Consider the following 14,567-nt stretch of genomic DNA (forward strand, 5'->3'; position numbering starts at 1 on the left):
AGTTGGCCCCTTCTGTGCTTGAGTTTCGCACCCATATTCTGAGGTTGCGTACTACCCTAACTCCAGAGCAAGACCCTCAGATGGGGATTTTAATAGCCCCCGATGTAGAAACCAGGACGGTTGACAATGAAGGCTCATGACAATTCATTTGTGACTAGATAACTAGCTTCTTCCACCTCCCTTAACATGCGTTCCAAATACTTTCCCAGTCCTCACGAGGCCCGAGTGAATGTGTGCAGAACTTGCCGTTGATTCCAGAATCACGTTATGACCCATAAAGGAGGTTCATTTGACTGCACCAGATACTCTTTGGAGAAGGTGTGCGCTTTCCACAACATTTATAAATGAGGACACAATGAAAAGTGACACAGCACTAATAAACGCTGGACGCAACCAACCTTGACAGACCGGCGGGGGCCCATCCATTTGAAGTCTCTCTCCGAGTCGACAGGTCAGAATCTCGCTGCCCACCAAGGTGAAGCCCGGCAGGCACGAGTACCGAATAATGTCCCCTGCAAGCCCATTTACACACAGAGACAAATAATCACTTACACACAAAGGTCAGGATTTGAACAGCAACAACATTCGTCCTCCCACTCGCACATAAAAGCCGTCTCACTTTCAGCACCTAAAAGTGTAATTAACAACACATTTGCTTATGAAGATTGATGTGCTGTGGGCGGCAGAAGCCGCGCTTTATTACACGACGGAACATGCCCAGTAGCAAAGAGGCATATGTACGTGGAACAGGCTTTCCACCAAATTTCATGGCCACGAAATAAATCAGCCATGAGCGCATTACTTCCACTTTGCTAATCGCTGCGGAACACAAACTCACATCGGCGGTCCTAATGAGGACCGCAATGACACGCTATTCCACCAAAAATACCGGGCTTTTGTGTGAAACACACCGGAGCAGGACAATGAATTCACAAAAGAAGCGTTGAGCAAACGCACACGCAGAAGCCTTTTATCAAGCGGGCAGAATAAAAGTAGCCGCCACCGAAAACTGTAATGTCCGCTCCAGTTTTCCACGCTGTCTGCCGCTGTCCGAGCCAATTACCTCACACGGATGCAAATCATATTATTACATTCTGTCCCTCGCAAGCAAACAAGCCAGATAAAATAAGACAAACCTATTTCAAACTCGTCATCATCGGTTAGGATAGTGGCGTTGGGGACAGGAGGGGGCGGCTGACAAGTTTTCAGCTGGTACGCTGTGGGGAGGAGGACAAACAGAAGCCTCAAAACTCAGGGCAACAATAAAACGAACGGAGCTGAAGAGAAAGTGTTTATCTTTTTTTTTTTTTTTTTTGGTGTTTTCGTGATTGTGAATTATTTTTCTTCCGAGCAAGTCAAAGGCCATTGGTTTCCTTTCTTAGCTTACCATGATAGTGGAGCACGAAGAAGCCGCTGGTGCTGAAGTCGCTGTGGAACTTGATGAGGACCTGGTTGGCGGTGGTGGAAACACCCTCCTGCACACTGTTGCCGCTGAACAGACCGATCTGGGGTGAAGCCTGGTCAGGACCGTCCCTGAAACAAGAGGAAACAGTTGGAGGTTTGGACAAAGGTTCACACCACAGTTTCTTCTTCCAGCAGAGCAGAGTGGCTGTACGGTTAGCGTATTCTCTTTGTTGGACGCGGCAGCGCTGGGATTATGTAGCCAAGAAAAAGAGCCGTCTTTGAAGCAGAGCGTTCAACCCTGGCTGGTTTATTTAAACAGACCAGCTGTTTCATGGTGACAGGGACTGAAATGCCCTGAAATATCTGGTACTACGGCTCACGAAGGGAACTGAACTAGTCATTTCTGGTTTCCGGTTGGACTTCACTTGCAGAGCCGAGAAACCCGTCTCTAAACCACATACGTTTGCAGCCAAATAATAGCTGCAACACTGGAAGTCCCTCATGACATGACAAACCAAACCCAGGAGTGTGCATCAGACAGAACTATTCTGCCCAAACCCGGTTCAGAGACGGATCTGCGCTCTATCAAAAAAAGAGCTCCAAAGATTTGACCGAAGGCCGGCAGCGTTTCAGGGCGGCTATAAATTCCCTAACAGATCCAAAGATAAAGTGTCTGGATCAGTCACCGAAATGGCTGATGGCACAACGCCAGTGGCGAACGAGGTTTCTGCTGGCAATGTTTTCAGCCTGTCAGCTCTGACGCATCAGTTGGTCCATCGTCCTCACAGTGACGGAACGGTAGTATCTAAGGTTTCGGAAACGAGGGGACAATGAAGTGTGAAATTGACAAGTGGCACGGTATTTAAATGTCATGTCAAACGGAGATAAGCCTGAAGGTGAAACTGTCGATGTACAGTTGCAGATGGCAGGAAAGAGGCTGGCGGTCCAGGTTTGGGTCGAAGAGTAAATGCTCAGGAGGGGTTCAGTTGGACTCACTCATGCGTTGGTTTCCACCTGAGCCACCGGGACTCAGTCGGGTTTGTCATTTCCCTTTTAATTTACCGTACATTCCGGACTATAGAGTGTGCCGGAATATTAGACACGTCCACTATATTTAAGAAGGTAATAGATCTTGTTCATACTTAATACTTGTTCTTATTCATTGTTTTAGATTCCACAGCATCAGGGATGACTTGATGAATTTAAATGACAAAAACAAAAGAACGTTTGTGAAATAAACACCGGTCTCTGCTTAAATTTCATCACAGCATTAACACAAAATCCACCCATTTGCTTCGAGATCCAAAACAGACATCACTAGCTTAGCATCTGGCATGGCGTCCTGCCAAAATATTGACTATTAACAGATGAAATACCGTTGGAATAACACAACCGTCGACTTATTTGTGACAGTTTCTGTGCGCAGATATCTCCATGAATTGCTTTATCTTGGTGCTAACTCACCATCTGGTAAATCCAAACTATAATCTCTGCAGACTTTGTTTGCATGTCAGCAATGTATGACTATTTGGAGTCTTAACTCTTAAGTCAGAGGATTTAGGAATTGATGCAAGAGCGCGAGCACATTTCTGAAGCATCTGACGACCATTAAAGCAGGCAACTGTTTATGTCATCATTCTTCTTTGCGTCAGGCAGGAGGGGAGGATTGGATGTCCGGACAAAGGTCACATGTTTGAAGCAGCTTCTGATAAAATGAAAGACGCCACATCAAATTCTTGCTCACCTCGCTCGTGGGCTTCGATCCACCGTGCTGCTTTCACGATGGAAGAGTGAAGAGCCCATCTTTTGAAAGGTTAAACATTGTTTCTTGGCCACTAGTTTGCATCCCGTTCATTTTTCTTTGTCAATCAAAGTGAAGAGGAGCGCAGAGCATCACACAAATATCTGAATCCCTCTTAGTAGACCATCAAAGATACATTATTATTCAATTGTAGCGGAAAATGTGCATCATCGCAACTAGCCAGAAGTGAGCCCCTGTGCCCTGTCCACTGAGGGGCAAAGTGGAGCCTTAAAATACACAAGTAGACCAGCTTTGTTCCTAGCTCCATCTCTTGCTACCAAAAGAAACATTTCCTTTTTTGTTTATAAACAAGAACTGCTTTTACTGGATGTACTCCAGTAAAAACCAAGGGATGAATTGAAAGACAAAAATAAGCTGCAGTTTACAATGTAGCCATTAGCCTTGGTGTCAGTGAGTTCCATTTTCTCTAGTATGGTCTCTAAGAACATTTCATTGAAATGGGCAGATACAGTTCTGTCATGATGGAGAAAGAGCCGAGCACAAAAGGCAAAGTTCAATCCGAGTTCCTCCTCTCGCCTGTGGTCCAGGAAGATCGCAGATGGCCTGGTTTTTAGTTTCCTTCATCATTTTGCTGCTCACCTTTCGTAGAGTTTTCTGTGTCAGTACACGTAAAGTTGTGCTGCATATTTGCAGGTATTTAATGGGATTTTATGGTGTTGAATGGTGTCAGGAATGTAGCCTCAGTGAAGTCTCGGCATACAAGGGTGTCGACAGTGATAACCAGGGGATGACTGAGAGGCAAGGCAGCCAGGCTTCGCTCAGATGGTTTGCAGAAAACTCCACAATTTCAACTGTAATTTTCAAGACCAGACACAACCTTCCACATCTTGAGGCATTTAAACAGCAGGACTCCTTCAGCTGCAGCAACATTCTCTAAATAAGACACGCATACGAACTGTCTCATACATACGACTTGTGATTCTGAAATATTGACGGCACACTCCACTCGAGTGGACGACTCGGTGACCATTTCATTAAAGCTTATTTACGCCAACTCTGCTTCTATCATCATCCCGCTGGTGCTCTCATGTTATCTGAAGCAAAAGCACATAAAAAATGTCTTGCTGTGTTCAGCCTGAAGTTAAACTGATTCTCAGGAAGCAAAAGTCTTACCAGACGGTGACGTAGTCGTAAATGGGCTCGGTGTTAATCACAGAGAAATTGATGTAGATGCCGTATCCCGGAGGCACTCGAACGGTCCACATGCAGTCCTGAAAGTGTGGGTACTCCGCGGGGTGCCCAGGAGAATAAATGGTTCCATCCATCGACGTTACATTTCCCCCGCAGAGAGCTGCGGGGAGGAACACAGAGAGGAGCTCAGACCAGAAGTCTGCCTTTTTAATTCACCTCCAGTCATAAAGCGGGCTTTTACGGCGGCATCTTGACGAGCTGTTGATAAAACAAACCGCACGTTACGGGCTGCGTCGAGGAAGGGAGCGGGAATTAAGCACCTGTTAGAAAGAACCGCAGGGGTTGGTTTCTGGTTGCTGTGAAGTTGTTGACACAGAGCGAGGCTGACACTAAAACCCCCTTGTCAAAGGCCTTCAGAGAGAATGTGTTCAAATTTGACTTTGAACTGGAAGTCGAAGCTTTGCCCTCCAGATCAAATGAGGACCGCAAAGTCCAGAGCGCCGAGTCGAAACAAAAACCTTTCCTTAAAGCCAACACACACAAATGCATCAATGTAAATATAACACACATCTTCAGTCTCACACTCATCATACTGAACGGCATTAAAACATGCTCTTGGAAACATCTTATTTAATTCTTATTAACCATTTTACACAGTGATTCGTCATCGCTACGTGATTCATTTCACAACACATTTGGCGCTTATTCATCACAACTTCAAATGTGCGAGACAGAAGCAGCCGGTACTCTATGTTGGGAAAACACAGTCCACACTGTAGCCATGTAGCAGCTAGCTTGCTGCGGATTTTTAGCTGTGTGACCAATGAGGACTGTCATGCACGTCTTGTCTCAGAAGCTAGCAGAGTTGAGTGTAACGGGAACATTACATCGTAATTGTACGACTAGTTTTGGTCAGTCTGGGGCGATTCTGTGTTTCATCACACAGGTGGCGACATGTGCTAGCAGTGCTAAACTGATACAGCAACGCATCGCGATACCTCAACCTCTAACACACAGTAATTTCCCAACAATGTAGCGCAAGGAAAAAAATTGCATATATATATATATATATATATATATATATATATATATATATATATATATATATATACACTGGTCAGTCGGTCGCAAGTGGAGCGGTGCAGTCTACGCCACAGAAAGCATGATGAAAACAAACTAGCTGATGTTCTGCGGAGCACCACGCTGCAGCTTCAACCAGCTGTGGAGGCAGAGCTCCGGGAACACCAGAGCACTGTTGGAAGAGTATCTGTAATTGGCAGGGCAAGAATAGTACTTTGAGTATTTCAATGTGAATAAAATCCCTGTGACTTCACTGCTCTGATGTGATGAGGCTCAATATCTTCAAAGCCTGAATTAGATTACATTAGAAGGTGGTTTATTACTGCCATAGCAATGTTTCCTCTTTTATTATATGAACATGAAATGGTTCCTAGTTCAGTTGACAGTAAAATACTGACTCATCTCCGTACCATCACTAATGAAAAGAACATGTTTTCAGTGACTGTGGGCTGCACTGCAAGATGAGATGCGTTCAGTTCGTTCAGCTAGGAGGAACAAGAGTGGTCATTCTTTCTTCATGTCTCAGTCGAAAAAAACTTAGTTTTCAAGTAGCACAGTATTTGAAAATCCAGTAGTAATATAAAACGTTTTGATCTAAAATGTTTTAAGTTGGAGTAATGGTGTGAAAATTTTATTGTCGCTATACATCACGACGTCGAGCTACATCGTATCGTGACCCAAGTATCGCGATATGTGTCGTATCATGAGGTCAATGAAGTCGGAACACAGCAGGGAGGCTGGTGACCAGTGTCCAGGCTCCACTGGTGATCATGAAGCCTGGCGCCCATGAGGAAGATGGCGGTGACACGCAGCCCAGCCTGGCGCTCAGGTGCGGGCTACGTGAGCACTGCTATCATGGATGCCGGCAGCTCCTGAATAAAAAGTGATCCAAAAACACAAGGAAGGATCTGTGTGACTCTGTCGTGCTGAGAACCCCTGGTGGCACAAAGAGCGCCACACAGCGTGAGCACCAGGGAGCAACCTTTCATTCGCTCCCCAACAGCAGTCACATTAGGACTTCATCAAGCTGGTGGTTGAAACAGAGAACTAGGAGCTTCACAACATTTTAAACCTAAAATCACTCATTGGCATTTTGGGAAATTCACCGTCGCATCGGGGGATGGGATGGTTCCAGTTCCGGCTGATTCCGTGAAGGCATGTGAGGGACGCTTCTCCGATCAGAGTGTATCCTGGCAGGCACTCAAAGGAGATGGTCATCCCGACGCCGTAGTCCAGCCCGATCACAATGCCATTGCGAAAAGGCCGCGGATCCGGACACCTCTGTAGGTCGTACGCTGGAAGGGAAGATCTGGCGTCAGCGTCGATACATTAACAAGCCGCGGTGACACAGTTAGCATAGACCGCTGCTCTCACCTTGGTAGACAATGTGGAAGCCAGGCTTGTTCTGGGAGTAGTCGCTGTGAAAGAACAGAGTGGTCTCATGGGTGGTGCTAAATAGAGAGTGGGGCACCAGTGAACCGCTAAACCGATCAATCACGGTGCCAGTCTCCAGGCTCCCACTGCGCACTTCCAGATAGTCATGAACCGGTTCCGTGGAGAAGTTTAAAAACTGCAGATGGATGCCTGTAGAACCGCACAAGTCAGGCGTGAAGTTATAACTAGTCTGGAAACGTTGGAAACAATGTGGGTTGAAGGAGGACAGACCGAAGCCGACGGGGAGCTGGACTCTCCAGCTGCAGTCCAGGCTGCTCTGGTAATTCCCTGGAAAACCGGGGCTGAGGATGACGCCGCTGAAGTCGGTCATGGAGCCCCCGCACTGAGCTGAGGGAGGCCAGCAAACAAGGAAGCATTACTCCTCACAGAGCAGGTCAATGACAAGGCTGTGATGCAGTAGGTCAGTTACAGTCAGCCCAAACACACTGCCTCTGAATACAATCTGAGCTCATGATTTAAGTCCTCCAAACCACATACCCTGACTCACGGAGGTCTAAAGCACTTTGCAAAATTACATTTTTCAGAAACATATTACTCCGTACATTATTTATTTATGTAATCATTGCCCACTTTATCGAATTATGATAAATAATGCTACTATTTATCACATAGTTTCTAGATAATAAAAATTAAAGACGCTAATTTTGACATACGTCGCAGCATTTTATTTGCTATTCTTGTCCGACATTTATGTGATGTAAGTATTTTGACCTTTTTTTTAAATACTAAACAAAGACAAAACTAAGCTCATGAATAGAAAGAGAGGAAAACTTGAGGGAGGGACGGATGTCATCCCTGCCTGTCTGAGGAATCCTCCCGCTGTTCACGTTCAGATGACAAAGGCCACTGTAGCCAACTGAAACTAAGGAATGAAACAAGTCCAAACAATAAAACCCACCCAGATTTTCTTTCCTAATTCACACAGCATCCTACTGTATATTTGCGTTCAAATGAATCTTTTTCCTGAACAATTAGACTGAGCGAATCCTCCGCCCTCGTGACCAGGAGCTGCCCCGCCAACACTCATGGCGCCTCAAACCAACACCTCCACTGGAGGATTCTCACTCCGTCTAATCCTTGCTGGAGGAACCACTGGACGTCCCTCTGACCTCTGCTCCTGGCAGGTCCTGCCGTCTCCCTGGAGCCTCATTATTCTTTTCTTTATTCTAGATACAGTTTCAGGGAGAATGTTTACACCACTTTTCTGCCTCAGAAAACAATTGAACACAAATTATTTATGCTGGTTTACTTAACTTTACTTAACACATTTCACCCCCTCAGCGTGGAGCGGGAGACGGCATGGCTCGCCGACACGACAGAGCCTTTGAACGTCTCCAATAAACCCCGCGGCTTTTAACCATGAAATATTGATCAGGTTGGTTATGTATCCGCTGTATTAACCACTTGATGTTGCTTTCATGTGTTATTGAAAAGGGAATTTCATAAAAACGTGACACAGAGATCATTAGGTTTTAGTGGAATCTTTCATCCTTCCGAGGACCATTCATCTATTCTCAATTTTGATCCCTTAATATTTCATGAAGCTGTGTTCTTTAGGGCTCCACTCATTACTGAGTTACAACTGCTTTATTCCTTGTGGTTGATCTCCCTTCGTTTTTTCTCTGAGTGATTACAGCCTCATTATTACAACCGATATAATTAATACAGCAAGTTCCAGCCAGCCGCACCAGTCCGTAAGCAACACGTGCAGTGTATGTTCATAAAATACTTGACAGAAACTAGTTCCACACAAACTAGACCTTGACCACATGAAACTCAAGGTTACAGGATGTAACCCGGGTTCTACGAATGAACACGTTCGCTTTTATTTTGTATCATTTCTGGTTTGTTTGGAGCTTCCCTTTTGGTTATGGCACACGGCTGGAACTAATCTACAAATAACCCCCAGCTCCTTCTTAAGCACCTTGGTTCCAGCAACGTGTGCCAGATTGAATCTACTCCCACCTGAACCATTAACATCAATGAGTGCTCTTTCTATTCTTCTGTCTGTTTCCGAGTTCCGCGTTTTCCTGTTTCTTCTCATTCTAGTTTTATCTTCCTCAGCACGTTTTGACGAAACTTTTTTGTGTCTGTGATTTTGTTTTCCTGTGTTTGCAGTTGAATTTTTCGATTCTCGTTCGTTGATCTCCCAGTTCGGTGACGCCCTTCGTTGGACTTCTTTTCGGGTACTTCTCCTGGTTCGGTGACGCTTTCTGTTTGGACTCTTCAATCTTTTTGTTTGATTCTGGAATCTTTGTTCTGATAAAATATTATTGCTTGCTACTCCTCTGGTCTCTTGTGAGTCTATTCATGAAGGCATTTGGGTCCCCGGGGGCTCCATTACACAGAGGGACCACGGTGAGGGCCACAAGGCAACAATCAACAATTAACTCAATATTTCAATAATAAAGACAACAGCAAAGTATAAAGTATAATGCTAATAATTATTCCATGAAAAAACATCAATTCAATTCAGAGTAAAAACATTTTAATGAGAGACAGTTTTCAGTCTCATAGTTTCACTGTGACTTCAACAGGGCCACAAAAGCACAAGTACTTAATGGATGTCTTCTTCAGAACATAATTATTATTATCATTATAATAATTATGTTATTATCATATCATTATCATATCATTAACTGCTATTGGATCGTGTTCAAAATCAAATGAACAACTGTGTTTAACTCAGATTTACTAGTATTTGTGTACACTAAAGCAAACGCTAAACTGTTAGAGCATGCTAACAAACTTTTTTTCTTATCAGACAGTGCAATGATCGCGGTCTTCTATCGGTGGAAATGGCATTTGTGCAACAGGTAAGTGACATGTGCGCAGTATTTCTCATGAAGCTGAACAGAGCGTATGCGTAATTGTGCACGTGTGGCTGCAGTGAGATGTCGAAGGTGACATGCGTTTCACCACGTCGGCCAGAATGGTAGGAAAGAAAAATAAAAGTGAATTTCTAACAAAAATCAAATGTCAAATTCAAGGCTGAAAAGGTAAACCCTTGCATCATCGATGCATGGTTTATTACACATGGACTGATAAGGAACACTGACTCAGCTAATAGCCGTGTTGCCGCTTCTTTCCAAGGCCATTATTAAGCACCAAACCGGTTGATAGTCGAGTCGGGATTGTCTGGTGCTGCAGAACCTGCTGTTCCATTGGTGTGTCATATAGAGTGAGGCTGCACCTATGGAGGATCTATAGAGGACTCCATAAGCACTTTAATGTAGAAGAATCTCAGCTGAACCAAATAAACTGACAGCACACGTGTGGAGAGCAAGCGCTACGTAATTGTTGGTGCAGCGTTATGAAAAAAGATCTCTAGAACCTATAAGCATAGCCATCAGATGAGGCGTCAGGGGAGATGTGAGACCCTCCCTGAGGGTATTAGAAATCAAACAATATACTGAGATAGTGCGCTCCTCATTGATTTTCAGCTGAAGCTAAAAGCAGAAAATTCATAATCCCCACACGGCGAGCTCGCCCAGCCTCCCCGCTCCCTCCATCCTGATCGTACAATGAATTTATTGCTTTGCCTGACAATAACAAGCCCTCTGTTGTGGTCACTGTGTGGCTGTGTAAAGCAGTGGCAGACTGAATAATAAGAACTGCACTGAAAAAGTCAATGGGGGATCACAAATAACCAAGCATATAGGGCCCTGTCCTGTTGCTGTCGGCGTCCCCCCATTTAAAGCTATAAAAGGTGAGGAACATGCATTATACATTACCTAAACACAGAGGTACAGGGTAGTTCCAGCGTCGGACCGGTCCAGGCATGCACGTGATGTATGCGTTGCCCTGTACACCACACAGAAACAATGGGTTCTTACGATTCCAGTCACTCGGAAAAGCTTTCCAGGGAATGATATTTCTGGATTTGTCATCGTGTCGTGTGAAACAGTAGGAGCTGAGGTCAGGTGACAGGCAGGTGGGAGTGTGCGACAACCAAACTTGTGATGGAAGTTGACAGTTTCCTCCAGAGAGCAAATGGTCCTCAGATAAGCTTATCTTATCTCATCATATCTTCCATTGGCTCCCTGGTTGCGGGCCAGGTTGTGACGGCACTCCTTTTCCTGTGGGCTTGTAAGTCGGACTGAGAAATCCTGAGCCGCTTTCAGGCTGCTGCAGTGATAAAATCAATCTCCCATGCCCTTGGTGCGACCCGGCAACGGAGACCCGGCGACGTCTGATGCCCCAGAGTCTCATCTCGACAGAAAAACAAACCGGTGCGCTCTCCAGATTGGACTCGATTTGGGAAACCCATTTTGCTTTTACATGCGATGCACTCAGCTGGTCGTTTTAGATGAAACACCGGCGAAGAAGTGTTGTCATGACGACAAAATACAGCCGCCATTTCTTCAGCTTTTTCTGTAAGTGATGCTCGAGGCCGTCTTGGCGTGAGACGACACCGGTGCGTCCTGCTTTCTGGTGCTGCTACCCCTGGCGAACAATCTGAGCAGCCTGCTTAAACCTGAGGGGGATTTGGTCCTTACTTGGGTCCCACCTGAACCATTAACATCAATGAGTGCTCCTCCATCCTCAGCTGATCCACGTGTATTTGAGTCAGAGGCTCCACACCACAGCTGAGATTTACAGAAGATCAGAATTGACTGCACATAATGCTTTACTTCACTCCAACAAGTCATGACTCATGGTCAATTTAGCAGAACATGAGTCAGCTTTTACGTTCACGACTCCACTAACCGACAAGTTTTTTTGAGGACTCTCCAACTGTTGACAGGATGGAATGACTCGAGAACTAGATGTCCCTCTCATTTCTGATCTCTCCAGTCAGGCCCAGTGACAACCTCTGTACCTTCATCTGTGACTCCTGGCACGCTGACTCACGAGTCTCTAAACCTTACACCATGACAGTGACCACTATCTTCACTTCAATTCTCAACTTCAATTCCGTTGCTACTACTTGTGGTACAATGACAATAAAGGCTATTGTGATTCTGATTCTATCCAGTAAAGATTCTCTTTCACTCGTGGTTCTGCTCTGACGCCACAGTGGCCTCCACCCTGCCTGCACTCTCTTCTTCACCGCTACACATCTTTACTGTCTCCCTCCTGTTCACACACATATGTCCTTTCTTGTTCCCTCCTCTCTTCATCTCCTCCTCTTTAATCTCCATATATCAACAAACACTATCATCCATGATGTAGGAAAATTCAAGGCGTGGAATTGAACCCAATTCCTCCCCACTGAACCACCGGTGCCGTCGATCAATCGTCTTTAGCAACCTGCTTCCTGTATGAGCAGCAGCCACACAAACAAGTGATGAACTCCACAACCTTGCATCACACAGCCTCCTCAGCAGAGGTAATTACAGAACTCAAACTGTCAACTGCGTTTATAGTTGGAACAATAACGGCATCCTCTGACAGAAATGTAATAAAGCGGTTGTGTAGCCAAGGCATGAAGAAGTCTCTCCAGACAGTTCAATTAACATAATGAAACTAACCCCTCGTCTAGCTCTCCGATGTCATGGAGCCCGGCCTTAAAACCAGGGTTCAAGTTTCAAAAATACTCTTCCTTCACAACTTTAGATAGATAGAAGTCAAACACACTGGTGATCACATCCAATCCCGGAGGTGCTGCATCTCCTTCACTTAAAAAGTCCCAATTGTTTCCTGCTGAGAAGCAAGTCCTCAGAAGTCTCTCCGCTGATCCTCATCCAAACACATGAAAAATTCTTTAACAACATTCTCACATGCAGCCGATAAATCAAAGAGTGTTTACACATCCCCACAATCCCAAACTCTGGTGAAAGCGCAGCGAGCTTTTGATTCGATGTTGACCTGCAGTCTTTTTGGTGTAGCGAAAGTAAAGCCCGCGGATCTGTGTAAGAAGCCATCGGCTTGTCTGAAGCAACTGTGAAAGGAAGTGCATGCTCCGACGGAAAAAGGAAAATCAGGGTGGGATTAGTCTGTCCAGCGTTAACGCGGTCTTGCGCCTGTGGCGCTGAAAGATTCCACCGCTCCAAGAATAATCTACAAACAGACTGTTAGAGCAAGTAGAGGAGGTACACCGTACTGACAAATAAAGATGCAGTATAATAAACACAGATGCGTTCTTATCCGTGCAGCTTTAGTGGCGAAATCCTCAAAGCTATTTCCTTCAGAGTCTCTCCCCAGGAGGGAATCGCAGCCACTGTCTGGACCTACCTCGATGCTGAAGCCTTGCTCGCACTCGAAGGACACCATGTCTCCCACGGTGTAGCGGTCTCCCACTTTGTGTCCGTTACTGGGGGGCAGCGGCTCCGGGCACGAATCCAAACCTATTGCTTAGGAAAGAGTCACACACACACAGGTGTAGACAGAGATCATTCTTCTGCATTGCAGGCAAAACACACAGCAATGTTTCCAAAACTGTTAAATGTCGATCAACACAATTTTGTTGGTCTCTTTCTCTACTTTGTCCTTTGTTTTAACCTCAACAACGTGCTTGATTTCAAAAATCGATTTGGTATAAAAATGCAATTCAAAACACAAGCTCCATTTTCAACAAATTTAATTTGTGCATCGAGTCACTGCTGTAGAAATCCTTTTTTTCTGATATTGATCTTTTAAGTTCAGATTTATGAGCGGAAACTGAGAAGTTAACTTTGGCAAACGTTGTTTTTCCTTATAAACTTAATAAAGGTTTTAGTATTTTCATCATCTTTCCAGCCACTAGCTTTTTAGCATCAGTAAATTCCTAAAGCTCATGTACTAAAATGTAAATATATTACTGTATAACATCTAGGGTTAGTGCTTATTTTTTGGAAATCTAAGGCATATATGTGAAAAGTCCTTGACCGAAACAGAACAACATAAAAAGACAGATGGTTGCGAATAGAGGAAATGTTGTGCGACTGTCAGACTTTAGCGATTCTCTCACACCAACAGAAGATGGACGACACCAAAGAAGGTTTGCTGCGGCTGTCGCATTGGACACCTTGAAAATAATATATTTATTATAGGGAACACAGTCATATTTCTGTTGTTTTATTTCCCGATTTCCCAAATGTCCTCAGCTAGGTCGGCAAGGCCCAGTCTAATGAATCATTTCAGGTTCCACACGAGTCCAGTTGGAGTGGTGCGAGTCAGGCATTCAGTCCACTCGTCCACCCAAGCGCTGACAGAGACGAATCGCATCTCTCTCTCTCATTTACACCTGTTCAGGGATTCCAATTAACCTTGCTGGTGGTTGGTCTGGCATGACTGGAGGGCACTGCGGAGGTGAGACATTTCCAAATAAGACATCTTTGACACGGTGGGCGGCGACAACTTCAGAAATTGGTGGCAACAATTCCGAGCGCGTTTCAGTGGTCGATGCAGTGGTTGTGTCGTTGCAGAATGAGAACAAAAGCCGAGAGTGGGGTTTGAGGATTCCAGTCGTAATGAACTCTGACAACGGTGAATGACATTTTTCGATTGATTTTTAATGAGGAATGCCATTAGCTGGAGCGATACCAGGCGCTGAGAGGCCTTTCCTTTCTCCTGTTCTGCGCTGGTTTCATCCAGGCGCATGCTTGAATTCAAGCGGCAGAAATAACCAGAGGGACCTGGTTGCAAATGAACAAATGTTGCTACGGAGACAGCACAAATGTTTTTTTTTCTATCAATACAGCCACCAGGCTGGATAGTCAGTGGACTGAGAAATACCAGTATCAAAGACGTG

General features: G+C 45.0%; 1 protein-coding gene across 4 annotated transcripts in view; it reads right to left on the minus strand.

Moving 5' to 3' along the window:
- Positions 1-14,567, minus strand: part of LOC128746586 (CUB and sushi domain-containing protein 3-like) — a 237,853-nt gene that overhangs the window by 75,820 nt on the left and 147,466 nt on the right. For 3 of the 4 annotated variants that reach the window (XM_053843734.1, XM_053843731.1, XM_053843733.1), the window contains 9 exons: positions 13,070-13,188; positions 10,627-10,696; positions 7,103-7,219; positions 6,812-7,021; positions 6,544-6,732; positions 4,340-4,517; positions 1,388-1,533; positions 1,137-1,217; positions 399-512 (listed from right to left, as the gene is read on the minus strand). In XM_053843734.1, the coding sequence (XP_053699709.1) occupies positions 399-512; positions 1,137-1,217; positions 1,388-1,533; positions 4,340-4,517; positions 6,544-6,732; positions 6,812-7,021; positions 7,103-7,219; positions 10,627-10,696; positions 13,070-13,188 (1,224 nt within the window). The remainder of the gene's footprint in view (positions 1-398; positions 513-1,136; positions 1,218-1,387; positions 1,534-4,339; positions 4,518-6,543; positions 6,733-6,811; positions 7,022-7,102; positions 7,220-10,626; positions 10,697-13,069; positions 13,189-14,567) is intronic. The other variant, XM_053843732.1, reaches the window with a different exon arrangement.

Source organism: Synchiropus splendidus, chromosome 15 (assembly GCF_027744825.2).
Source record: "Synchiropus splendidus isolate RoL2022-P1 chromosome 15, RoL_Sspl_1.0, whole genome shotgun sequence".
NCBI classification, from domain to species: Eukaryota; Metazoa; Chordata; class Actinopteri; order Syngnathiformes; family Callionymidae; genus Synchiropus; species Synchiropus splendidus.